This window comes from Megascapheus bottae, chromosome 15, assembly GCF_031878675.1.
Source record: "Megascapheus bottae isolate mThoBot1 chromosome 15, mThoBot2.hap1, whole genome shotgun sequence".
NCBI lineage: Eukaryota > Metazoa > Chordata > Mammalia > Rodentia > Geomyidae > Megascapheus > Megascapheus bottae.
In genome coordinates, this window is record NC_143523.1 from 23,129,863 (window position 1) to 23,155,657 (window position 25,795).

Genomic DNA, 25,795 nt, shown 5'->3' on the forward strand with positions numbered 1-25,795 from the left:
TAACAACAGAATGAAAATTTTTATTTTATAAATGAAAAGACAAAATCCTGCTACTGAACTGACCCTGAAATGACACTCTGAATTTAAATCTCACAGTTCGATTTTCTCAGTTCATCAATCAATCCATTGAAAAGGAACCCCTCTCTGTGTGGCAGAAGTAGAGACTGCATTTAACTGTGATGAACCATGATGATAACAGTGGCTGACAAGACTAAGCAAATGAAGTGACTGTATCTGTTTCAATTTCTTTTCTTCTTAGAAATGTTCTCTGTGAGTGAAACTTAAAGACTGACTGTCTTGGTCAGAGAAGAATAAAGCTGTATCACAGAGAAGTGTTGTTTATACTTCTACCTTCATTGTGCAATATCCATGTCTCTTGGAGAGGTCTCACTAAACCAGGATATTCTTTGCAATAGCATTTAAAGTCCTTACTTTGGTTACATCTGTTACCTTCAGAGAATATTCTGAATTAGTAAGTGAGGCTCCCATGACAACAGAGGAATTTCTGCAATAGAGAAAATAAATGAGCAGATAATTACGTAAGCTGTTAAGTAAGTCCTCCTATGTTACTTTTTAGATTTTTTTTTTTTTTTTGGCCAGTCCTGGGGCTTGAACTCATGGCCTGAGCACTATCCTAGGACACTTTTTGCTCAAGGTTAGTGTTCTGCCACCTGAGCCACAGTGCTACCTCTGGCCTTTTCTGTGTATATGGTACTGAGGAATTGAATCCAGGGCTTCATGCATGCTAGGCAAGCACTCTACCACTAGGCCATGCTCCTGGCCCTTTATAGACAGTTTTATGCAAGAATAAGGAGAGGTTATAGACTCTGGACAACTATATTCCATAATTTTATTAACTAATTACTTAAAATATCTAGCCGCTGAATCTGTCAGGTAGTACAGTTGATTTTATATCTGGAAATGTTGCGTTTTTTTTTGTTTTTGTTTGTTTTTTTTTCCAGTCCTGGACTTGAACTGAGGCCTAGGCACTGTCCTTAAGTTTTTTCAAGGGTAGCTCTCTACCACTTAAGCCACAGCACCACTTCTGGTTTTTTCTGTGTATTACTGAGGACTAGAACCGAGGGCTTTGTGCATGCTAGGCAAACACTCTACCATTAGGCCATGAGCCACCCTGGAAATGTAAGTTTTAAGGCTTTCTTTTTTATGTAACATTTCCTCCAACTTATAAATAGAAAGATTCAGCTATCAAGTTATAGAAATCCTCCCAAGTTTTAAAAGAAAACTTCAATTCCCTAATAGTTATGTAATTTCAAATTAACTATAAGTAGAGGGCAAAAATGAAGAAGTATTAAATATGAATCATAGGAGCAAAAAAAATGGCTACAATTCTTCCATCCTTATATATTATTAGCCTTGCTAAAGAAAGCATAGGAGAATGGCTGGGAAGTGGTAGAGTGCTTGCTTAGCATGCATGAAGCCTTAGTAGCCCTAGCGATTCTTCAGTATCACATAAACAGAAAAAGCTGGAAGTGGTACTGTGGCTCAAGAGGTAGAGCACTTGTCTTGAGCGAAGGGAGAGCATCCAGGCCTGAGTTCAAGCCCCAGGACAGGCAAAAAAAAAGAAAAAAAAGAAAAAAAAAAGGAAATTGTATTATAATTAGTTTGAAGTTTAAAATAATACACCAATTTAGCTGGTAAAGTAGTTTATTATTAACTGTCCTAAGTTCAATAATGCTTTAATTAGGCAATCAGTTCTACTGAATGAACAAAGTCTGTAGAAGCAACACTGATTACAGTTAGTCTTGGTGGTGACAATGGCTAACAAGATTAAACTGAGAATATGTAAACTTTGGCCTACACTCAGAAGATCCTGCTTATTTAAGAAACAGAATAAGAACCATTTTCAACTAAAAAAATGACTACAGTACCTAAATAGTAATCAACACTCTATTCATGGCATGACTGTAAGTTTTCTTAGTTAAAGAAGATTGTTGGTAGAGTATATAGCCCATCATAGATTTTTTTTTTTGCCAGTCCTGGGATTGAGTTCAGGGCCTGAGCACTGTCCTTGGACTTTCTCAAGGCCAGAACTCTACCACTTGAGCCTCAGCACCACTCCCAGCTTTTTTCTATGTATGTGACCAAGGAATCAAACCTGGGTCTTCGTGCATGCTAGCTAGGCAAGCACTCTACCCCTAGGCCAAACTCCTGGCCCCCATCATAGATTTTTATGTCTATGAAGATATACTCTATAGACATAATGTTTTATTACATGTATTAATATGTATCTATGACATATAAATCCTCAGCTTAATTTTAATTATGTTCTAAAATCTATGTGCCAGTAATTGTATGTAGAGATTCTCTTCTTGAATACTTATTTGTTAAACATGATATTTGAAATATGATGTAAAAAATCAATGTTAATAATTTAATAAAAAAAATTTACTTAAAAAAAAAAAAGAAGAAGAAGATTGTCGGGCCGGGAGTGTGGCCTAGTGGTAGAGTGCTTGCCTAGCATATATGAAGCTCTGGGTTCAATTCCTCAGTACTACATACACAGAAAAGGCCAGAGGTGGCACTGTCGCTCTGGTGGCAAAACACTAGCCTTGAGCAAAAAGTATCCAAGGACAGTACCCGGCTGAATTCAATTCAGGAATGGCAAAAATAAAAATAAAATAAAATAAAACTTCTCTGTATGTCCCCTTTATAATAACAATTTAAAAATTAAAAGAAAGAAGTAAAGATTGGCTCATCCCTTCTTGTATGACTACATTTTTACCGAAACTTCATTCCAGAGTCTCTGGAAGACCGGGCAGAACAGTGGAATTCTGTAGCAGCCGAACCCTCAAGAATCCTTTGCAGATTTCTGTCTGTTATGCCACCTCCTGTTGAAAAGAACAAGTAATACATGAAGAGAAAGAAAAAGCTTGGATAAAATTTAACAGCTATTCATTCTACTTGAAATCCCCTTCTGAATGTTTTTTTTTTAATTGAAGTATTCTCTCTCTTCAAATGTAATATAAAATAATTTAAGTCTATACTGCAGACTCTAGAGGACTGTTAAGGATACAATACTTAGCTATATGACACCATTTCTTTTTTTTTGCCAGTCCTGGGGCTTAAACTCAGGGCCTGAGCATTGTCCTAGGGCTTTCCTCAAGGCTGGTGCTCTACCACTTGAGCGACAGCACCACTTCTGGCTTTTTTTTTTCCCTTTGTATGTGGTACCAAGGAATTGAACCCAGGGCTTCATGCATGCTAGGTAAGCACTCTACCACTAGGTCAAACTCCAGGCCCGATGATACCATTTCTTATATGTACTTGATTTATTTAACAATGCTACACATTACTAACTGGGCAATGATGACTCCTGTTTATAATCCTAGGTATTTGAGATGCTGATTTGAGAGAATTGAAGTTTGAGGCCAGCCTGGCCAGAAAAGTTTCCCAAGATTCCTTAACAGAGAGCTAGATGCGGTGGCTGGTACCTGTTACCTAGCTACAACACATACCTAGCTACAACTAATAGTCATGACTGAAGCAAAAAGGGTTCAAGTGGTAAAACATTTGCCTTCCAACCATAAGGCACTGAGTTAAAAATCCATACCACCAAAACCAAAAAATTCACATAACCAAGTATTTCATTTCTCTTCAAGCAACATTACTTTATTTTCACATCTACCACATATACAGAGATTGAGCTAGCTACATACATACATCTGATATGAGATTAATACTTGCTTGGCACAAATATTTTTATGGTCAGGAAATAGTTTCTTTTGTAAATCTAAATTCCAATTAATGCCTTGTACATAGTAAGCAACTTGTTATTAAGTAAAGGCACTCATAAAAGTGAACAACTGGCTTGTAATCATGCTTCATGCTTGTAATCCTAACTTAACTACCAGAAAAATGGAAGTGGTGCTGTGGCTCAAAGTGGTAGAGTACTAGCCTTGAGTGAAAAAGCTCAGAGATAGTGCCTGAGCTCAAGCCCTGTGACCCAATCTACCTGCCCCCCCCCCAAAAAAAACAGTGAACAATTAAGCTGGTTACAAATGGTGCCTGTAGTCCTAGTTACTCAGAAAGCTGAACTCTGAGGAAAGTAGTATGAAGCTGGCCTGAGTAGGAAAGTGCACGAGACACTTAACTACAATTAACCACTAAAAAGCCAGAAGTAGAGCTGTGGCTCAAGCACAAAAGCTCAGGGACAGCATCCAGACTTTGAGTTCAAACCCTGGGTCTGGCACACTTGAGCGCATGCACACATACAGGAACAATTGTTAGCCAGCACTGATGATGCTTGTAATTCTAGCTACTCAGGAGGAGGCTAAGGTGTAAGGATCACAGTTCAAAGCCAGCCTGGACAGGAAAGTCTGTAAGACTATTATTTCCCAATTAACTACCAAGAAAAGCTGGAAGTGAAGCTGTGGCTCAAATGGTAGAGTGCTAGCTCAGAGACAGTGCCCAGTCAGGCTCTGAGTTAAGTCCTAGGACCAGCTCAAAAGAAAGAAAAAAGTGAACAATTGTTTACTTCTGAGTATTATTTAGTCTCAAAAGCATCAGAATTCTACCTCTTTAATCCTCCTGATTACTTTATAAAGTTTTAATTTGATAAGATACTATGCTCGTATTTCAAAGACTTGCTATACAAGTCAAAGCCTTATTTCTGACAATCCCTTATACCTGACCTTTCTTAAAAAACTAGCCTTTGCAGTTTGGAGGTTTCTTAAAAAAGTGAAAATGGACCTTCCTTATGATCCTGCCATCTATCCTCCTGGGCATCTATCCTGAGCATCATAACTCAGGATATGATAAGGACACCTGCTCAGCTATGTTCATCTCTGCACTATTCACAATGGTCAAGCGATGGAAACAATGCAGATGCCTTAATGCAGATGAGCGGATACAAAAAATGTGATATATATATATATATACAGACACATATATATACACACATATCTATACATATATATGTATATATACACACACATACAGAATGGAATTCTACATAGCCAACAGACAAGATAAAATAATGGCATTTGCTGGGAAGTGGATGAAACTAGAGCAAATCGTGTTGAGTGAGATAAGTCAAGAAAAGAACAAAAGGCACATGGTATCCTTAATATGTGGATATTAGATCCAAACAGTACAAGAGCGATGACTCAATATTTGGGTACCCAAAGTTATGGACATGGTCTTGGAAATATAAACATAACTACACAGATATAAAAAATCTATGATAGGCTATATACTCTATAGATATAGCTTTATTACATGGATCAATATGTATCTATGGCATACAAACACTTAGTTTAATTTTAATTATGTTCTAAAATCTATGTGCCAATAATTGTATATAGAGATTCTCTTCTTGAATACTTGTTTGTTAAACATGACATTTGAAATATGATGTAAAAATCCATGACAGTAAAACATTTAAAAAAAAACAAAAACAAAAAAACTGGCCTTTGTTCGAACCATGACCATTTTGAAACCTGGTCAGTGTTGGCATCTGTGATAGTGAGATGACCTAGAAATTGAATGCCTTTGATGTGATCTAATATGAGGTACACGAACTCACCCATTATTCTTACCTACATATTTAAGTAGAATTTAATCAAACCATATGATCTAACTATTGGCTTAAAGGAAATAAAGCTAAACAAAATAAAAATCTAATAAACCAAGAGAAATGTCATTCGCCAGAGTAAGTAATCCAAATCTTTTAAATGTCATTTTTTTTTCTTTCTTTTTTCTTTTTTTGGTCAGTCATGGATGGGGCTTGAACTCAGGCCTGGGCACTGTCCCTGAGCTCTTCAGCTCAAAGCTAGTGCTCTACCAGTTGAACCACAGCCCCACTTCTGTTTTCTGATGTTTAGTTGGAGATAAGAGTCTCACGGACTTTCCTGCCTGGGCTGGGCTGGCTTTGAACTGGCCTTAAATCTCAGCCCCCTGAGTAGCTAGGATTACAGGCATGAGCCACTAGCACCGGAAAAATGCTTGCATATATCAACTATGAAAATCTTTTGGGGACAACTGGAGAAGTGTGAAGTGGGTATTAAATTATTATTAAATGAATTAGTATTTATTTTTATAAACATAAAAATGATATGACAATGATTATAGTAAAATTGTTATATATATATATATATATATATGTATATATATATAATTTTTTTTTTTGCCAGTCCTGGGGCTTGAACTCAGGGCCTGAACACTGTCCTTGGGCTTTTTCTCTGGCTAGTTGAATCAGAGCATCAAGCCAGAGCACACTTCCAGCTTTTTTCTATGTATGTGGTACTGAAGAATGGAACCTGGGTCTTTGTGCATGCTAGGCAAGTACTCTATCACTAGGCCACGCTACTGGCCAAAATTGCTTTATATTTTTACAGATGCATAAAGATAAAATTTTAAATACCTTTGTTTTAAAAATGAGACAAATGTGGCAAAATGATACATCTAGGGAATGAGCACATGACCATTCATGCTTTTTTTTTTTGGCCAGTCCTGGGGCTTGAACTAAGGGCCTGAGCACTGCCCTTCATGTTTTTCAAGTCTAGCACTCTACTACTTGAGTTACAGCACCACTTACAGTTTTTTGTTGTTGGTGGTGGAGGTGGTTGTGGGGCTTGGACTCTGGGCCTGGGGTGTTGTCTCTCAGCTTTTCAGCTCAAGGCTACCACCCTACCCCTTGAGCCACAGCGCCACTTCCAGTTTTCTAGTGGTTAATTGGAGATAAAAGTCTCACAGGTCTTTAGTGCCTGGGCTGGCTTTGAATGGCAGATCTCAGCCTCCTGAGTAGTTAGGTTTACAGGTATGAGCCACTGTGCCCAGCCCAGCTTTTTGTATATGTATGTGGTACTGAGGAACTGAACCCCGAACTTCATCCATGCTAGATGAGCACTCTATCCCTAGCCCATTCTCCTGGCCCTTCCTTACTACTTTTCATGTTTGAGGAAATTATAGGAAAAAAATTTAAGGTTGCCTTTATAGTTGTCTCACTCCGATTCCAGGTTGCCTCATCTAATTTCCTTTTTTTTTTTTGGCCAGACCTGGGGCTAGAACTCAGAGCCTGGGCACTGTCCTTCTGTATTCTCAAGGCTAATGCTCTACTACTTGAGCCACAGCACCAATTCCAGGTTTTTCTGTGTATGTAGTGGTGAGGAATTGAATTCAGGGCTTTGTGCATCCTAGGCAAGCACTCTACCATCAGGCCATACTCCTGACCCTATTCAGTTCATTTATAATTTTGTCATTGTGTACTTAATTTATAATTATCAAAAAATATACATGTATATTCTTAACACAAGGCATAAAAGTAGATGTGCCTCAGCAGAGATGAACATTCAAGTTTATATTTTCTTTTTGTCAAGCTCATATTTTATACTATGGGAAAACAAACAAGGAGAAACTCCAATCCTAATCTGTTTCCTTCTCAGCTCTTCTGAACTAATCAATTATAGCAAAGATCTCCTAAGATTAAACATCTGAATCAAAGTATATGTTTTTTTCATATAGTACTACTTCCCCCCCCACCATGTTTTTCTGCCTCCTTTACTCCTCCTCAAACTATAGTTTAGTATTATGCTAATAAATGGAGAGATAAATACCTGGCATTACCACAATCCTGCCTTTTGCCTGAAAAAAGAAAAAAAAAGCAAATTTTATTATCTTTCTCTTAATTGGGGTAATGTAGTTAGAAATTATTTTAAATGGATTAAATTCTTAAAAATACTATTGATACATATATATATTTTATTTATTTATTTATTTATTTTTGGTCAGTCCCGGGGCTAAAACTCAAGCCTTAGCACTGTCCTGAGCTTCTTTTGCTCAAGATCAGCACTCTACCACTTGAGCCACAGTGCCACTTCTAGCTTTTTCTGTTTATGTGGTACTCAGGGATTGAACTCAGGGACTCACACATGGAAGGCAAGCACTCTACCTCTAAGCCACATTCCCAGTCTTGACACCTAAATTTTAACAGAATTTCTCTATTTGGGGACAAAGTCTTGGGAAAGATGTCCAGCACAGTAGTTTTCCATCCAGAAAGTTATATATGTTTTGTCTATCTGTACTTAGCTACAGTTTTTAGTTCTAAATCTTCTCTGCTCCAGTATCTTGTCCTTATAAGCTTGACTCTTTATGTCCGTAGACGCTCATTGTTTGTTTGTTTGTTTGTTTTTTTGGTCCAGTCCTGGGCTTGAGCTCAGAGCCTGAGCACAGTCCTTAGGCTTTCTCAAGGCTAGAGCCTCAGCACCACTTTTGGTATGTGGAACTGAGAAATTGAACCCGGGTCTTCATGCATGCTAGGCAAGCACTCTACCACTAGGCCAAACTCCCAGCCCTTAGACTCTCATTTTATGTTGGAATTTAAATTATTGTCATTAACAGTATTTAAAGATTTAAAAGTCTAGAAGGAAACATAACACATTTTTTTCTTTTGGCTTTCTAATTTGGAGTTCTTGTTATGCAATGGTATATAAATTGCTGACTTTAAAAAAGCTTTTAGCAGAAAAGAAAGAAAAACACACTGAAATCTTTTATTCTCATACCAACTAAACAAAACCATACCTTTCACTGGGACTATAGAAATACAGTTAATTTCTGGAAATTCTAGAAGTTAGACATTAAAATTCTTATAAAAGTATTTTTTCTTCCATCTGTTCTCCTAAGGGCCTAGTTAGCTTTTTTTTTTTTTTTTTTTTTTCCTTTTCCACCTGGGCTTAGGCTCTGTCCTTGGACATGTTTTGCTCAAGGCTGGTGCTCTATCACTTAAGCCACAGTATAACTTCCTGCTTTTTCTGTGTACGTGGGACTGAGGAAACAAACTCAGGGCTTCATGCACACTAGGTGAGCACTCCACCACTAAGCTATGCTCCAGCCCCCTATTTATCTTGTTGTTGGTTATGGGGATTGGACTCTGGGCCTGGGTGCTGTCCCTGAGCTCTTCAGGTCAAGGCTACTGACCTACCCCTTGAGCCACAGTGACACTTCTGGTTTTCTAGTGGTTAACTGGAGACAAGAGTCTTAAGGGTTTTAGTGCCCTGGCTAGCTTTGAACCAACATTCTCAGATCCCAGCCTCCTGAGCCACCATGCCTGGCCCCTATTTATTTTTTTAGGAAGTCATTTTCCCCTCATCCTTACATGGTATATAAGCCCCAAATTCTAACCATCCTTTTGAATCATATTTCTGTGTATGTATTCTGTGTAGGTCTGCCAGGAGAAAAGCTCCTCCCCACTTCCTCTTCACCTGCCTGGTATCACCTGCGAGTCAGCAAAGGATCCCAGACTCTGAGGTCACTTCCTCATCTGCTGAGGTATTCCTGAACACCCTGGTCATGCCTCCCTAGACCGAGAGAAATTTCCTAGGCTCTGAGATCACTTCTGAATCCATGGTGGTCCCATGTCCTGCCTTTTTCTATAGAATCCAGTTCAACACAAGTCCTCTCCCTCTTTTTCTCTTTCTTCTTCCTCTCTGTCTTTGCATGCCTCCATCTTGTATGGGCCTGCAGTTTGCTCTCCTCACAATAAACTCTTTTCTGCCTGAACCATGTGGTGGTTTTCCTTCCCTTTCCAGCTAATCTTACATGTATACAATGTTTATACATACATACATATATATATATATATATATTCAATCACTCTCTGTATCTTTCTTCTGGGAGGGAGTACTTCTTTTGTCAGTTTTATTTACAGGCCTCTTGGAACAAAACATAGGAGTGCAGAAGAAATTTTTTTTTCCTTTTTGACATGGTGAACAAGAGAAATTCCTATTCTCATGGAGTCTACACATTTATGGCAGACAGACAATAATAGGCATAGTTAATAAAATTTCAGATAGCAGTGAGTACAATGAAATATGCTAAAGCAAGTAATAAAATAGTGAGAGAAGGGGCTATTTTGTGGAATTTAATAATTATTAGAAAGATTAAGTAGAACAAAGATGCTTCACATTCAAATGTGTAAAAGCAAAGCATCCATAAAACAAAAACATTTACTATCTACATAGCTCAAACAACTTTAGAAGGGTGAAAATCACATTTACTTACTGCTCTCAAATAAAGGTGTTCCAAAATGCAGACAACTGGTATTTTGAAAAGGTAAGTTCCATCACTGATGTAACCCGCAGTGTGCTCCTTAATTTGCTACAACTGGGCACAAGGCAATAACAGAGACCAGACAATGGAACTGAGATTTGGGGTACTAGGGGACCTGTAACCGGCTATCACCTTCAGATCCAAGGTTTTTGTTGGTCTTATGCAAGAAGGTACAAACTTCAACCCGTGACAATATTTTGTGTACAGGTGGTAGATGACCTCCTTATTCTGGGAAGGAGAGCGAAACAGAAAACAGCTTACAATTTGCATAAACCTAAGTCTGCCCACAGGCTTTCACACAGTTTAGGGTGCAGTTAACCCATACTAGGATAGAAATCTGAATTCCGTTAAGCCAGGACTGATCAACCATTCCAGGAAACTCTCAGCTATCTGAGAGTGTTCTGAGAGTATGTTTAGAGAAGGCACTCCAAACTCCCAATCTTTTTGGGGTCTCACAGCTTGGAGTTTTGGGCTCTCACATACTATATCACTTTTTTTGCCTTTTATAAAAGATTTAGAATTACATGTTTACCTAAAATGATCAAAGTGACTGAACAATATAAAACAGATGAGTGTCTGTAATTTTCTGAAGTAGTCTTAGGTGTTAAGGTTTTGAGCATGAAATGTCCCCTATAAACTCACATATTAATGGGGTTGACTGTCAGCAGGAGTTTTTAGCTCCTCATGATTGAATCATAAAGGGCTCCCTGTTTTCACACTGGATTAATCCATTGATGGGTTCAAACTATGAACAGATTATTATGAGGTGGTAGACCTGTGGAAGGTAAAGCCTAGATGGAGAAAGTAAGTGACTTGGTGTATGTTCTATGGGATTATTCTTTTTCCCTGGTCTCTTCCTGTTACCTTCTCTATGCTTCCCCTCCACCATGAGATAAATAACCTCTGCCACATGATATTCTGTATTACCACGGATTCATTAGCAATGGAGCCAAGGATTATGGACTAAGACCTCTGAAAATGAATAATCCCTCCCTTTAAATTGTGGTATCATGAAACTCTGACTAATATACCTTGTAATATATGTGCTGCTATTATTTAATTCTGAAGATGAGTAAAATGACTAGAGCAAACTGGTAGTTAAACCACAATTCTAAATCCAAAGGCTATTTTTAGCTAATATATTACAGCAGTAGGTACTTTATATGAAAAGATTTAATGCAGCTCTTCCTATCTACCAATGATTAACATATAAACTGTAAGGCTACTTAAAGATGCTTTTTCAGGGTCTTATGAATTGACTAAAAGTCTCAATTTTGAATCTTTGCTCTTTTGACTTGAGAAATTCTCTACTGCAATAAATTTTGCAATTGCCATGGGCTCCAAGAAAGATCACATTCATGGATAAGCAATCTGTATGAAAGGCAAACTGTGTCTCAAACAGGCAATGTCTTACCATCTTAAAGCACATAGCTCCAAACTCAGAAAAATCACCTTGTTTCTATTCTGTTCCAGTAATAAAGTAAATAACTTCTTCAGAACCACAGGCTAGAGCTAATGGTCAACTAGGCCATAGCTTTTACTTGAGACAGTTTTAACTATGCATACCTTTCTCATCCCCAAATTCTCCATTTTTTAACCTGAAGCCAATGCCTGTACTTCTAAAAACTGCTGACATTGGGGCCTGGAGTTTGGCTTGCCTAGCATGCATGAAGACTAGGATTCAATTCCTTGGTACCACATACATAGAAAAAAGCTGGAAGTGGTGCTGAGGCTCAAGTGGTAGAGCTCTAGCCTTGAGAAAGTCCAAGGACAGTGTTCAGGCCCTGAGCTCATGCCCAGGACCAGCAAAAAAAAAAAAAAAGACTGCTGATATGTACCAAAAGTGCTGTCTTCCCATGACTGCTATGTAATAAATCTTTCCCTGCCCTTTACCATCTCTTTACTTGGTATAAGGGGGAGTGGCTGGGGGCTGGGAGTTTGGCCTAGTGGTAGAATGCTTGCCTAGCATGCATGAAGACCCAGGTTTGATTCCTCGGTACCCCACATACATAGCAAAAAGCCGGAAGTTGCGCTGAGGCTCAAATGGTAGAGGGCTAGCCTTGGGAAAGTCCAAGGACAGTGCTCAAGCCCTGAGCCCAAGCCCAGGACTGGCCAAAAAAAAAAAGGGGGGAGTGGCTGGACTTAATTTGGGACTCCTGGACTTTCAGCCTGAGGTCTAAAAATCCAATGCAAGCAAAAAGATATTTCCAAATGCAAAACATAGCTATGGAAAGTACATGTATTCTCTACTCCTTTTTGGGGTAAACTTTTAAAATTGGAAACTTGATTTATTAACATTTTAGGCTTCTTAGGTGTACCAAGGATTTTATATATATGTATATATATATTTATATATGTATATATATATATATTTTTTTTTTGCCAGTCCTAGGGCTTGAACTCAGGGCCTGAGCACTGTCCTTGGGCTTCTTCCTCAAGGCTAGCACTCTACCACTTGAGTCACAGCACATTTCCGGCTTTTTTCTATGTATGTGGTACCAAGGAATTGAACCTGGATCTTTGTGCATGCTAGGCAAGCAGTCTACCACTAGGCCAAAATCCCGGCCCTAAATATTTTTTTAATTCCATACTTTTATATATGTGCATTCTATAAGAACAATTCTCTCATTCTCTTAACCTTCTCCTTTCATATGGTAACTTCCAGTGATTCTTCAAAGAGTAAATAAAACATTGTTGTTTATGTGTCTTTTCTTTCTTTCCTTCTTTCCTTTTCTTTTCTTTTCTTTTTTTTTTTTTTTGCCTGTCCTGGAGCTTGAATTCAGGGCCTGGGTTTTGTCCTTGAGCCTCTCTGTGCTCAAGATTAGCATTCTATCACTTGAGCCACAGTGCCACTTTTGGCTTTTTCTGTTTATGTAGTATTGAGGAATCAAACCCAAGACTTCATACATGCCAGGCAAGCACTCTACCACTAAGCTATATCCCCAGCCCACAGATGTCTTTTCTTCTGCAAAGCTTTCCTTAACTCCCAACTTACATTTCCCTAAATCTGGAGTTAATTCCTCTTCTGTACGTCCCTCAAAGAACTTTCTTAATTTAGTGCTCTTAAAATATACATGTTATGAATTTTATTGTAATGACAGTGAGTATGTATATATGTACTCTTACACTCTTTAGTATAAATACTTTGTACCTAATATGTACTACATATTTTAAAAATCACCAAGTTTGGGCCGGGAGTTTGGCCTAGTGGTAGAGTGCTAGCCTAGCATGCCCAAAGACCCGGGTTCCACAGTACCGCATACTTAGAAAGAGCCAGAAGTGGTGCTGAGGCTCAAGTGGTAGAGCTCTAGCCTTGAGAAAAATCCAAGGACAGTCCTCAGGTCCTGAGCTTCAGCCCAGGACTGGCAAAAAAAAAAAAATCACCAAGTTCCCGAATAGCAAAGTCACACGAGAGCATACACAAGTTATTTTTGTGGTTATCAAAAGTAATAAAATGCAAACATGAGAATGCTTAGTATATTATTAATAAAAGTGGTAATGGGGGCTGGGAGTTTGACCTAGTAGTAGAGTGCTTGCCTAGCATGCACAAAGCCCTGGGCTCTATTCCTTGGTACCACATACCCAGAAAATGCCACAAGTGGTGTTGTGGCTCAAGTGGTAGAATGCTAGCCTTAAGCTGAAGAGTTCAGGAATAGTGCCCAGGCCCAGAGTTCAAGCCCCATTACCAACCACAACAACAAAAATTAATTTAAAAAATAAAAGTGGTAATAACACAGAAACTAGCATGCACTAAGACCTACATTTAAGCACTGTGCTTAAGCTTTTATGTAGGTCTCTTTCAGTATTTACAAAAACCTTAGGAAAGGGCCGGGAGTTTGGCCTAGTGATAGAGTGCTTGTCTAGCATGCATGAAGACCTGGGTTCAATTCCTTGGTACCTCATACATAGAAAAAGCCAGAAGTGTTGCTGGTGCTCAAGTGGCAGAGCTCTACCACCTGAGAAAGCCCAAGGACAGTGGTAAAGTCCTGAATTCAAGCCCCAGGACTGGCAAAAACAAAAACAACAAATTTATGAAAGGGGAATTAAATTCATCTGAATTTCACACTGGGAAAACAGCAGCTTAAAGATTAGTTACTAACTCAACCATATGCAGTAAATATACTTCAAACCTGAGTTTATTACAATGTCAGTATTCTAACTTAAAAAGCCTTTCATCAGAAAAACAGACATGCTTCAATTATAAAGTCATCCCTGACTGATCTACCAATGATGCTAGTTCCTTAGAACTCACGCAAAAAAAAAAAAAAAAAAAAAAAACCAAACATATTGACAGATGGAGAAAAATGAAAGCATAATTTTAGTTTTGAAATGTGCCTGTACTCAATATTGTATGAATTTTGTACAGCAACCCCTACATATAGATAGTATGAAAATGAGATGTGGCTTACAAAGAGGCAAGGTTAATGAAAAGGTAAAATTTGCTGTGCTTATGCAAGTTAGATCAAACCCTTAGGCACTGTTTATAATTTGATCTGAAGAACTTTGACTATTAAAAACACACATAAAAGAAATAAATGTAGGGCCGGGAGTTTGGCCTAGCAGTAGAGTGCTTGCCTAGCATGCACGAAGACCCGGGTTCAATTCCTCAGTACCACATACATAGAAAAAAGCTGGAAGTGGTGCTGAGGCTCAAGTAGTAGAGCTCCAGCCTTGAGAAAGTCCAAGGACAGTGCCCAAGCCCAGGACTGGCAAAAAAAAAAAAAAAAAAGAAAAGGACTGGGAGTTTGGCCTAGTGGTAGAGTGCTTGTCTAGCATGCACGAAGACCCAGGTTCAATTCCTCAGTACCACATACATAGAAAAAAGCCGGAAGTGGTGCTGAGGCTCTAGCCTTGAGAAAGTCCAAGGACAGTGCTCAAGCCCAGGATTGGCAAAAAAAAAAAAAAAAAAGAAAGAAAGAAAGAAAGAAATGCATCATTGCTTGTTTTTTTTTTTTTTTCCCTATAGAAATATCGTAAGGTCAAGCGGGGTAGTGAGAGGGAATTGGGAACCAAGACATGAGAAAGGGTATCAATGTTTGTGAAGTAATGCACCTTCTATCTGGTGAATACAATGTACCCTTCTATTAATTACAATAAAAATATATGGAAAAAAGAAATATCATAAGGTCAAGAACATTTAATTTCACAACTTGAAACTGAATAATGTTAGGAATAACCAAAAGAGTTAAGAAGAAATGATTGTACCTGGTCTATGAGTCGTTTTATCAGTGGCAGCCCTTCTAGAGCTGAACTATCACATCCACTGGTTAATACTCGTTCAAATCCTAGGGATAAGAGGGTTTCTAGAGCTGCCACTGGATCAGGAACCATGTCAAAGGCTGAAAGAAATAAAAATGATTTGATTTTTGAAAAAAAATCCTCTAATGCAATTTTTTCCCAAAATGCATTATATAGAAAGAGAGAGCATCTTCTGCTGATTTAGCTTATACAAGAGCCAAATGTAAAATATCCAGGAATTTTACAAATCATTTTTAATCCACTGACATCTTTTTTTTAAAAAACATATTTATTTATTTGTTTATTGCCAGCCCTGGGCTTGGGCTCAGGGTCTAAGCACTGTCCTTGGATTTTCTCAAGGCTAGAGCTCTACCACTTGAGCCTCAGCACCACTTTCCAGCTTTTTTCTATGTATGTGGTACCCAGGAACCAAACCCGGGTCTTTGCGCATGCTAGGCAAGCACTCTACCACTAGGCCAAACTCCCAGCCCTCCACTAACATCTTAAACTGACTTAGTCAAGCTAGAAAATTTAAACCACAGAAGTCATAATACAAAAAGTCTGCTTTTCCCCCAAGAGCCCTTTTACCAGCACACCAATTTGCATACTACTGGTAGTGTAATACTTTTATTAGTACATATTTTAATAGGTGTAGTTCCTTTAAAAAAAAAGCACGTTGGGCTAGAGTGGCTCAAGCTTGTATGTAATGCTAACTACTAAGGAGGGTGAGATCAAGAGATTCATTAATCAAAGCCAGAGTGTGCAGAAAAGGAGAATATAAGTGGTAGAGTACCAGCTAAGCAAGGAAGCCAAACAAGTGAGAGCGCCTGGATTATACCCTAGTGCCACCAAAAGAAAAGAGAAAAATGACCTTCTGCTTTGATTCTCAGCATCACTATATAACAAAGTTAAAATTCAGAGTATGCTACTGGTCTTTTTGGACAGACCACTTTTGTTGCACTTTAGTGCATGTATGCAGATATATCTACTATAGATGCTTTCCCTTTATCAGTGGCAGCACTTTCTCACCAATGACTATATATGTATATTATCTTATTAAATAAATGGGTGGAAAACAGTGGAATCTAGGAAAATGTTAAATTTCTATAAATTTTGAAACAAGAAAATATTTTATTGAAACTAAGTACAAGAAAAAATGAATAAAAATTTGGACACATTTTTTTTTTAGTTTAAGAACAGAAAAGTCCAGTCTGTAAACTAAAAACTTTTTAGATGTGTGGCTAGTTTTAAGATGTCAACTTTTAACAACTTAACATCTTTTTGTTATTGCTTGCATATAGAAAACATTGCTAAGATCAAGTCCAAGAGAACAATTTCTATCTCATCTATTTCAAAAGAACAGTTACCAAACACTTGATCTCTAATTTCTATAAATGAGTTCAGTTGTTTGGATTCACTTTCTTTTAGCCTATCTTTGAATGCTTACTTAAAAGGAAGAAAAGGGCTGGGAGCATAACCTAGTGCCAGAAGTAGCACTATGACTCAAGTGGCAGAGTGATATCCTTGAGCAAAAAGTGTCCTAAAAATGTTCAATTTTTCATATATCTGTCTCTTCCCTAAGGAACCCTCTATGTGGGAAAGATGACCCGACTCCCTGGCTCCAAGATCAGTTGTATCTGGTATATACCAGGAAGTATGTACCATTTCACTGGCCAAAGTGACTTATTCTTTTTAGGATGATCTCATCTCAAGACTGTTAGTAGGATGAATACATGCACTTAAACCAATGCTTGCTGAAACTTTATTACATCCTACTACCATGGACTTTCAACAACTTTTCATAATTGAGCTTTCAAAATTTTTAGAAATTTTTACTTCTCTAATTTTTCATCCTAAGATCTAAGAAATAGTGCTTTCTAAAGTTGTCAACTTTGTAAGTACTGGTTAACTTTCTAAATGTTAAGTAGCATGAAACACTGTTCTATAGAAAGGTTGTGGCAGCTTGTGAAATTAGAAAACTAAAGCCATTGAACAGAACTTCTATAATAAAAATGACTCACCTCGGTGGAAAGTGACTGGCAGAGGACGACAAATAGCTATAAAAAGTTACATAACAACATGAATGAAGAAGTCATAATTGGTTACTATATATAGAAATCCCTATTGTAGAGGAAACTTTTTATACTTTTTTCTCCTTAGAAGATGGTAATTAATAATAAGAAGATATCCTTACAAGTTCAAAAATCCTATCTTTCCATTAAACTTCAATTTCTACATAAAATTTATTCAAGTCTTAAAAGTATATGAAAATTACATGATCTGGGACCTATAAGAAGAGTATTACATCTGTCACATGCCCCGCTGAAGATATCCAAAAAAAAAAATTTGATGTAATCTTAGCTACTTGGAAAGCTGAAATATGAGGATCATAGTTTCAAGTCAGATCCAGTAGGGAAGTCCATAAGACTCTTTATAAGTAACCAGCAAAAAGCTGGAAGCCTTGCGCAAAGGGACAAGGCCCAGGCCCTGAGTTCAAGCCCCAATACTAGTATTTAAAAAAAAGAGAGCGCGCGCGAGAGAGAGAAATACTTTGGCCTAGTTATAGTTAGCTTGTTTCTCTGCTCTCCAGTTTTCTATACTGTCATCAACCGCTAAATCTTTTGAAGTTTGGTACAGTGGTTAAAGGGACCAAAGGAAATTTCCTTTTAGCAAAGCAAAAACAGTGCTAAAACCTGATCTACAACAAACATCTAACTACTGTTTGGGGGACTTTCAATTTTTTATTTATTATTGGCAATGCTGGGATTTGAACCCACTGCCCTGTATTCTTAGGTAGGTATTCTATCACTTGAGCCACAGCCCAGCCCTAAATACCAGATGTTTAAAATGGATAGAGTAGTAAAGTTGTCTGCAGATAATTACTGAAATATCAAGGCTAGCAATGTAGCTTAGTAGTAGAGTGCTTGCCTGGCATGCATGAAGCCCTGGATTCAATTTCTTACTACCACATACACAGAAAAGCTGGAAGTGGTGCTGTGGCTCAAGTGGTAGAGTGCTAGCCTTAAGAAAAAGAAGCTCAGGAACAGTGCCCAAGCCCTGAGTTCAAGCCCCAGGACTGGCAAAAAGACAAAAACGAAAAACCTAATTTAAACAAAAGTCAAGTCAATGATTATGTTTTTCTTTATTGAGAACATAAATACAACCATCATTGAAGACTATATATCTCAGATACAAATTCTTACCCAGAAGGGACATGCACAGCTCTTTGTCAATATGTCCATCTTCAGTCAATGCCCCAAACACCAAACCATCCGCACCATAAAGCTTGGCAAGCCGAATGTCAGCCTTCATTACCTCAATTTCACGATCTGAATAGAGAAAGTCACCTCCACGTGGCCGAATCATCACAAAAACTGGTATCTGAACACATTGTTTCACTACTTGAAGGACACCTACAAGAACAAAAAGCAAATCCAAATGTGAGCTAAAAGCCCTAGGAAGTCAATACAATATTAAGAGTCATACACAGCTATTATTATGTAATATTTCCAAAAGAAAAGAAAGGGTTAATGGTGGAAACCAGAGAAAGGTAACATAAAAGGAGGAGATTGAGAAGAAAATGTTTTGTACAGTGTAAGGCAAGTAATAAGAAAATAAAGAGCTAGGAATGTGGCTTATTGGTAGAGTGCTTACTTAGGATGCATGAAGCCCTGGATTTTATTCCTCAGCAGCACATAAACAGAAAAAATCAGAAGCGGTGCTATGGTTCAAGTGACAGAGTGCTAGCTTTGAGCAAAAGAAGCTCAGGGATAGTGGCCAGGCCGTGAGTTCACGCCCCAGGACTGGCAAAAAATAAATAAAAAATAAACCAAGGGGGTCTGGGAGTTTGGCCCAGTGGTAGAGTGCTTGCCTAGCATCCATAAAAACCCAGGTTCAATTCCTCAGTACCAAATACAAAGGGAAAAAAAAGCCAGAAGTGGTGCTGTGGCGCAAGTGGTAGAGCTCTAGCCTTGAGAAGTCACAAGGACAGTGCTCAGGCCCTGAATTCAAGGCCTAGGACTGGCAAAAAAAAAAAAAAAAAAAAAAAAAAATCAAGGGTTAAAAAGACCAATCTAGAAAATTAAAGATAATTCAATTTAAAAGCACTTGTTGACAACAAAAATTCTATGACTCAGAACCCTTTTATGGATATATGACATCTGAAAGTATATTAACTAACAGGCTCAATGTCTGCCAGTATATGCCCCAAGATCCAGTTTCCCCTTTCTATTTTTTTTTTTAAGGATACAGCACAGGCTGGCCTAGAATTTGCTATGCAGATCAGATGGACCTTGAGAATTACAGGCATGTGCCACCACACCCAGCTCCCCTTTCTAACTGATTACCATCCCTCTAAAGAATCTAAAATAGAGACAGTTAAGCACTTATGAAGTTTATGTCTCTTTCAAGGATAAAATATTTAGCAAAACCCCTTTTTGAAGGAAATATATGGGGCTGAGGGTACAGCAAGCATGAGGCCTATAGGCCCTGGGTTTCATCCTCAGTACTGGGGGAAAAAAAAGGGAAAAGCTCTATTTATGATATTATGCAGATATATGAATTACTTACATATGACATGAAAAGCACTAGTTTAGAAACCCTCAGCAGTACAAGCAGCATTATTAGTTGTTTACCCAATGAGTTTTCTCCTTTTTTTTTTTTTTTGCCAGTCCTGGGCTTGAGCTAAGGGCCTGAGCAGAGGCCTTGGACTTTCTCAAGGATAAAACTCTACCACTGGAGCCTCAGCACCACTTCTGGCTTTTTTTTCCCTTTGTATTTGGTACTGAGGAATTGAACCTGGGTTTTTATGGATGCTAGGCAAGCACTCTACCACTGGGCCAAACTCCCAGACCCCCTTGGTTTATTTTTTATTTATTTTTTGCCAGTCCTGGGGCGTGAACTCACGGCCTGGCCACTATCCCTGAGCTTCTTTTGCTCAAAGCTAGCACTCTGTCACTTCGGCTTTTTTCTACGTATGTGGTACCGATGAATGGAACCTGGGTTTTTGTGCATGCTAGGCAAGCACTTTACCACTAGGCCGAACTCCTAGCCCTCCTTTTTTTTTTCTTTTTTTTTGGCCAGTCCTAGGGCTTGAACTCAGGTCTTGAGCACTGTCCTTGGGCTTTCCTCAAGGGTAGCACTCTACTACTTGAGCCACAGCACCACTTCTGGCCTTTTCTATATATGTGATTTGTAGGAATCTAACATACTAGGCAAGCACTCTACCACTAGGCTACACTCCAGCCCAGAGTTTTCTTCTTTTTCCTCATTAAAATAACCCCTATTATGCACAGGATAGCAATATGTCAATATCAAGCAATAAATCATGATTAATGTTGCAATAAATTGTACTCCAATTTACAGATATAGTCTAGGAATTTTAGAATAGCTGGGGATTGCTTCTTTTAACAAGAAGATTCTGAAGGGCTATTCTACATACAAACTTTGTACATTGCATAATGTTATCATCAACCTCAGATTAGCATCTTTAAGGAGTTACAAGTTCACTCAGGGAAGTGGCACTGTGGCTCAAGGGGTAGGGAGGTAGCCTTGAGCTGAAGAGCTTAGGGACAGCAGCCCAAGCCCAGAGTACAAGTCCCACAACGGCAAAAAAAAAAAAAAAAAAAGTTTACACAGGAACCTCTGCACTTGGTCAGGACAGTGTAATAGCACTAGATTCATTTTTCCTTCCTATAATAACTAGGAGTGGACAAAATATATAAATCAATTGCTTTAAGTCTAGACATCAAACAACAAAAAATAATTACCCATAAAAGAAATGAGGGAAGTGCGTTCTATTAATGACCCAGTTTACCACCTTGAGAATTTCCAGGTCACAACACAAAAACAGGGAACCTAGGTGGAGCCTAAAACGTACTTGATTTGAAAAGACAAAGTTGACAGTCCTAGCCAGGTGTGGTGACTCATGCCTGTAATTGTAGCTACTCAGGAGGCTGAGATCTGAGGATCAAGGTTCAAAGCCAGCCTGGGCACAAAAGGACCTGAAACTCTTTTATCTCCAATTAACCTCTAGAAAATGGGAAATGGGGCTTGGCTCAAGAGTAGGACAGTAGCCTTGAGCTAAAGAGCTCAGGGACAATGCCCAGGCTCAGGGGTAGGATGGTAGACTACAGCTGAAGAGCTCAGGGACAGCACAGGCTGAGTTCAAGCCCCAAGGACCAGAGCTCCCCACTCCCAACCAGCCAAAAAAAAAAAAGTTGACAATCTAAAGTAGCTATAATTTGTAAACCAAAGTAAACACATGGAAAGAACAAAAACTTTGATCTACTCTGCATTAATATTCAGCTGAATGTTGTGTATATGCCAAGAAACTACACAAGGCCAGAGAAAGAACCATCAAAGAAGTATAAATGCATTCATGCCAGTTCTCACCAACCAAGCAGGAAAATTTCAAGAATCTGATGTGCTAAAAATGGGGGAGAAAAGGGTTAAGGGGAAAGGGAGGAAGGGAGGGAAGGATGGTGTTAGAGGTTTGATTAGAATACATTATATGTGTGGAAATGTCACAATAAAATTTCTCCATGAATAGCTAATGTATGTTTAAAAAAAAAAAAAGGAAGATAATCCTGAGTAGGAATCTGTATACTATCATGTAAACATAAAAATAGTAAAAGGGCTAGGGATTACAGGTTCATGTCTCTAATTCTAGCTACTCCAGAAGCTTAAGGTCTAAAGACTATAGCTCCAAGCCAGCCCAAACAGTAAAGCTGGTGAGCCTCTTATCGCCAATTAACCACCAAAATACCAAAGGTGGAGCTGTGGCTCAAGTTGTACAGTGCCAAGGCCCTGAGTTCAAGCCTCATGGCCAGTGCATGTGCACACCAAAAGAAGGAAAAAGGAAGGGAGGTAGGTAGAGAGGGAGGGAGGGAAGCAGGCAGACAGGAAGGCAAGAAGGAGGCATTTCAAATTAATGGAATATCCTTAACATGATACTAATAAAAGATCCCAATAAAACTATAATCAGATGCCTCAGATTATAAAACACCTATGAGAAATCTGTGAAAAATAAACACTTACCCATGCTAGGTGTGGTTCCTCCCTCCAATAAGTCAGAACATAATTCAATCCTACCAGCACCTATGATTTAAAAAACAAAACAAAAGCACTGATCAACATAACTTTTAAAAGTGCTTCTTAAATAGCAATCTTTTTATCTTTTTTTTCCAAATGTATAAGAACCTTAAAAGAGAAATTTCTAAAGTCGTATGAAAAATGAAGGGTAAGTGACAAAGAAAAAATGTATCCAGTAAAGCTAAAAATATGCATTATGTGGCTTTTTGCCAAAAATGTTTGCTGACTCCTAATATACTTGAAAAATGAAAGGATGGGTACAAGGGGGTTCAATATATTTCTTAGCGTTGTATGTTTAAAATTTTTCCATCATAAGAAATTAAAACATTTTTGATCCTGAGATGATGAAAATGTTTCCTATTAAAAACAAATTGAGCAGAAAACAATCTATTTATTTCTAATTTTCTATTTTTTTTTTAATTTCTCTTACCTCCTCTTTCTGCATTCACAGCTGATTCTACTGAATCAACACATACTTCCATGAGAAACCCATTTGCTGCTCCTAAAATACATGGAGAACAACAGCTTCATGAAAGTAAGACATTCATAGAGTGATTTAGACCAGGACTCGTTAAAGACTGTATTATATAAAATTGCTGTCTCTGGATTGTGAAGACACAGGCATATCCATAAGAAATCAAACTGAGAAATATATACTGTGAAGACCAATTTAATCTTCCTAGATCATAGACCTCATTATTGTAACACATGTCCATTTGTTCCCATTTTTAGCCATCCTGTGGAATAGAACTCAGGGCCTCACACTTGCTAGAAAGGCAATTGAGCCAACCTCTGGCCCCCAATTTGTCTTAGTTATTTTCAAGGGTGGGTGTATGTCTCAGAGGATGACAGGCACAAGGCAATGGGCCCAACTATAGGTTGAGAGGGTCTTTTAAACTTTGTTTAGACTATCCTGGACCCATTTGATTGCTGCCTCCTACATCACAGACCTGAGGTCCTACATTCCATTCAGCTCAGTATTTTTAGTTAAAAACACTGAATGTTGAGGCTGGGAGTTTGGTCTAGTGGTAGAGTGCTTGCCTAGCACGCATGAAGACCTTATTACCTACCACATATATAGAAAAAGCTGTAAATGTCCCAGGACTGGCAAAAACAAAACAAAACAAAACAAAAAACTGAATGTTTCTTACTGCTTGTAGAATGGTCAAATGTAAAACGTTCACGGAATTTATGTTTAAAGCTAAGTATGAACTTCAAATGCTGACCCTACCACTTATTTTTTGTGTGACCTTACACAAGTTGCTTAGAACATGATAGATTTTAGTTCTGAACTCAGAGTAGTGAAGATGAAATGAGATAATTCATATTAAAATTACGATAACTACTAGGCATAAATAAATTACATTTTTCTCTCTGCCTTTGTTTAATCTCCATTCCTGCTGTTGCTTACCACATTTCCCCAGCTAACAAAATCTTTCTAGCTTCACGTTTAAATTCTAAAAAATTCCATAGCTCATGCCAAGTCACACTTTCAGGCTTTTTTTCTCTCCTAAAGTAGGAAATTGCATCTCCCTCTTTTAAACTCACATAACTCTTTTAAGTGTTGTATGTTCTTTAAAAACTTGTTTCTCAAAGCCAGACATGGTGCTGTGGCTCCAGTGGTAGAGTGCTAGCCTTGAGAAAGCTCAAGGACAGTGCCCAGACCCTGAGTTCAAGCCCCAGGATAGGCAAAAAAAAAAAAAGAGGCAGGGAGTGTGGCCTAGTGGTACAGTGCTTGCTTACCATGCAGGAGGCCCTGGGTTCTATTCCTCAGTACCACATACACAGAATAAGCCAGAAGTGGTGCTGTGGCTCAAGTGATGGAACTCTAGCCTTGAGAAAGTCCAAGGACAGTGCCCAGACCCTGAGTCCAAGCCCTAGGACTGACCAAAAAAAAAAAAAAAAAAATTCTAAAACAATTAAAACACTCATTACTTTTTATGACTTTTTTTTTTTTAATGATCTAGATCTCCGGTCTCTTGAGCAGGATTATAGGTGTGAGCTCCTACTGCCTAGCTCTTTACTCTTTTAATGTGTCAGCTTCTTTTCAGTTCCGAAGATCTTCATGTGAGAAAACTGTATTTCCATTCATAAGAAGCACAGTCTATCACGTTACATAACAGCTACTCAAATATTTGCTAAAATCTGAATAATTACTAATTCATATATTGATACTACAGAGTAAGATGTAGAGCTGGGGCTCTAGAAGTATTTTACTTAATCTAGGAAGCTCAACGCCCTAAATTCAATCCTCATTAATTTCCCCAGCCAATAAAATGAATTTTTTCCACTATGCTAAGCATGTACCTTATTTTGGGTTACAAAAAAAAAATAAATAAACAATGAATAGCCGTATGTCAGCGGACCACATCTGTAATCCTAATTACTTAGGAGGGTTGAGGATTGCATTTCGAAGCCAGCCTGGGCAGAAAAAGTCCCCGTAGGGACCCTTTTGTCCAATTAACGACCAGAAAACCGGAAGTGGAGCTCTGGTTCAAAGTGGTAGAGTGCTAGCTTGTAGCAGAACAGCTCAGTGACAGAGCCCAGGTCGTGGGGTTCAAGCCCCACAACCGAAAAAAAGGAAAACTACTAAATGCATACTGCACGAGTGCCTGCCCCACCCCGTCACCACGGTGTGACTTTCAGAATTAGAAATAAAGGCCGGGCACCGGTGGCGGCACACGCCTGTAATCCTTGTTGCTCGGGAGGCTGAGATCTGCAGAGAATTGCGGTTTGAAGCCAGAACCCAAAGCAAGAGCATAAGGTCCTGAGTTCAAGCTCCGGGACTGGCACACTGACCTAACACATAAATAATAAAGAAACCGATACAAGGAAACTTGTCGAGAATTTGTGCGGTGGGAAGAACCCAGCGTTCCGTGCAGGGAAGGAAGAGAAGGGGCCTCCGGCTTCAGGGGTCGAGGGTTCGCCCGGCCGGCCGGCAGGCCCGCTCGGTGGTCTCGGGGAACCACCCCGGCGGCCCAAGCTGCAGGGGCTTCAGCCCGGGCTCCGCGCCTCTCAGCCCGGGCGTCCCCGAGTGAGGACGACCCTGGCGGCCAGGACGTGACCGGCTCTCCCACGGTGCAGGGCCCGTCCTGCTCCGGCCCGCCGCGGGGTCGTGAGGCGCCGAGAGAAGTCCGCGGGTGGAAACCCTGACCGGCCGGGCCCTGCCCCCTTGCCCCGCCACCTTCTTCCTCTCCGCACCGGTCTTTCCGGAGGACGTCCGCGTCAGTTTCCGCTCGCAGGAGGCCCCTTGCCTCTTCATCGCTCCACGCCTCTCGGCACACCTTCGGTTTCCACTCAGATCCCCGGCTCCGACGCGCGCGACCCGGGAGGTGCGTTCTCCGCGGCGGCGCGCGCCCGCGTGCGTCACGACGCCGGATTTCCAGCAAGCCACGCCTCT

General features: G+C 39.2%; 1 protein-coding gene across 2 annotated transcripts; it reads right to left on the reverse strand.

Annotated features, from left to right (window-relative positions):
* Positions 1–25,752, reverse strand: Cutc (cutC copper transporter). Of its 2 annotated transcripts, XM_090346089.1 has the most exons (9): positions 25,597–25,752; positions 22,826–22,897; positions 22,342–22,401; positions 18,507–18,716; positions 17,325–17,360; positions 15,271–15,404; positions 7,575–7,602; positions 2,744–2,849; positions 1–505 (listed from the first exon to the last, which is right to left on the reverse strand). In XM_090346089.1, exons 1-9 carry the CDS (start codon positions 25,655–25,657, stop codon positions 391–393), a joined length of 822 nt encoding a protein of 273 aa, XP_090202215.1. In that variant the 5' UTR covers positions 25,658–25,752; the 3' UTR covers positions 1–390. The 2 variants fall into 2 exon arrangements, with proteins under 2 accessions (XP_090202215.1, XP_090202217.1); XM_090346091.1 differs by lacking the exon at positions 17,325–17,360.
* Positions 25,753–25,795: the final 43 nt, after the last annotated feature.

What these genes read in the sequence shown, in the direction of transcription:
- Cutc (XM_090346089.1), bottom strand. Translation starts at nt 25,657, where the DNA reads ATGAAGAGGCAAGGGGCCTCCTGCGAGCGGAAACTGACGCGGACGTCC. An exon ending in GACGTCCTCCGGAAAGACCG is followed by an intron (nt 22,898 to 25,596) that starts GTGCGGAGAGGA and finishes CATGTATTTTAG; the next exon opens with GAGCAGCAAATGGGTTTCTC. An exon ending in TGTGAATGCAGAAAGAGGAG is followed by an intron (nt 22,402 to 22,825) that starts GTAAGAGAAATT and finishes TTTAAATCATAG; the next exon opens with GTGCTGGTAGGATTGAATTA.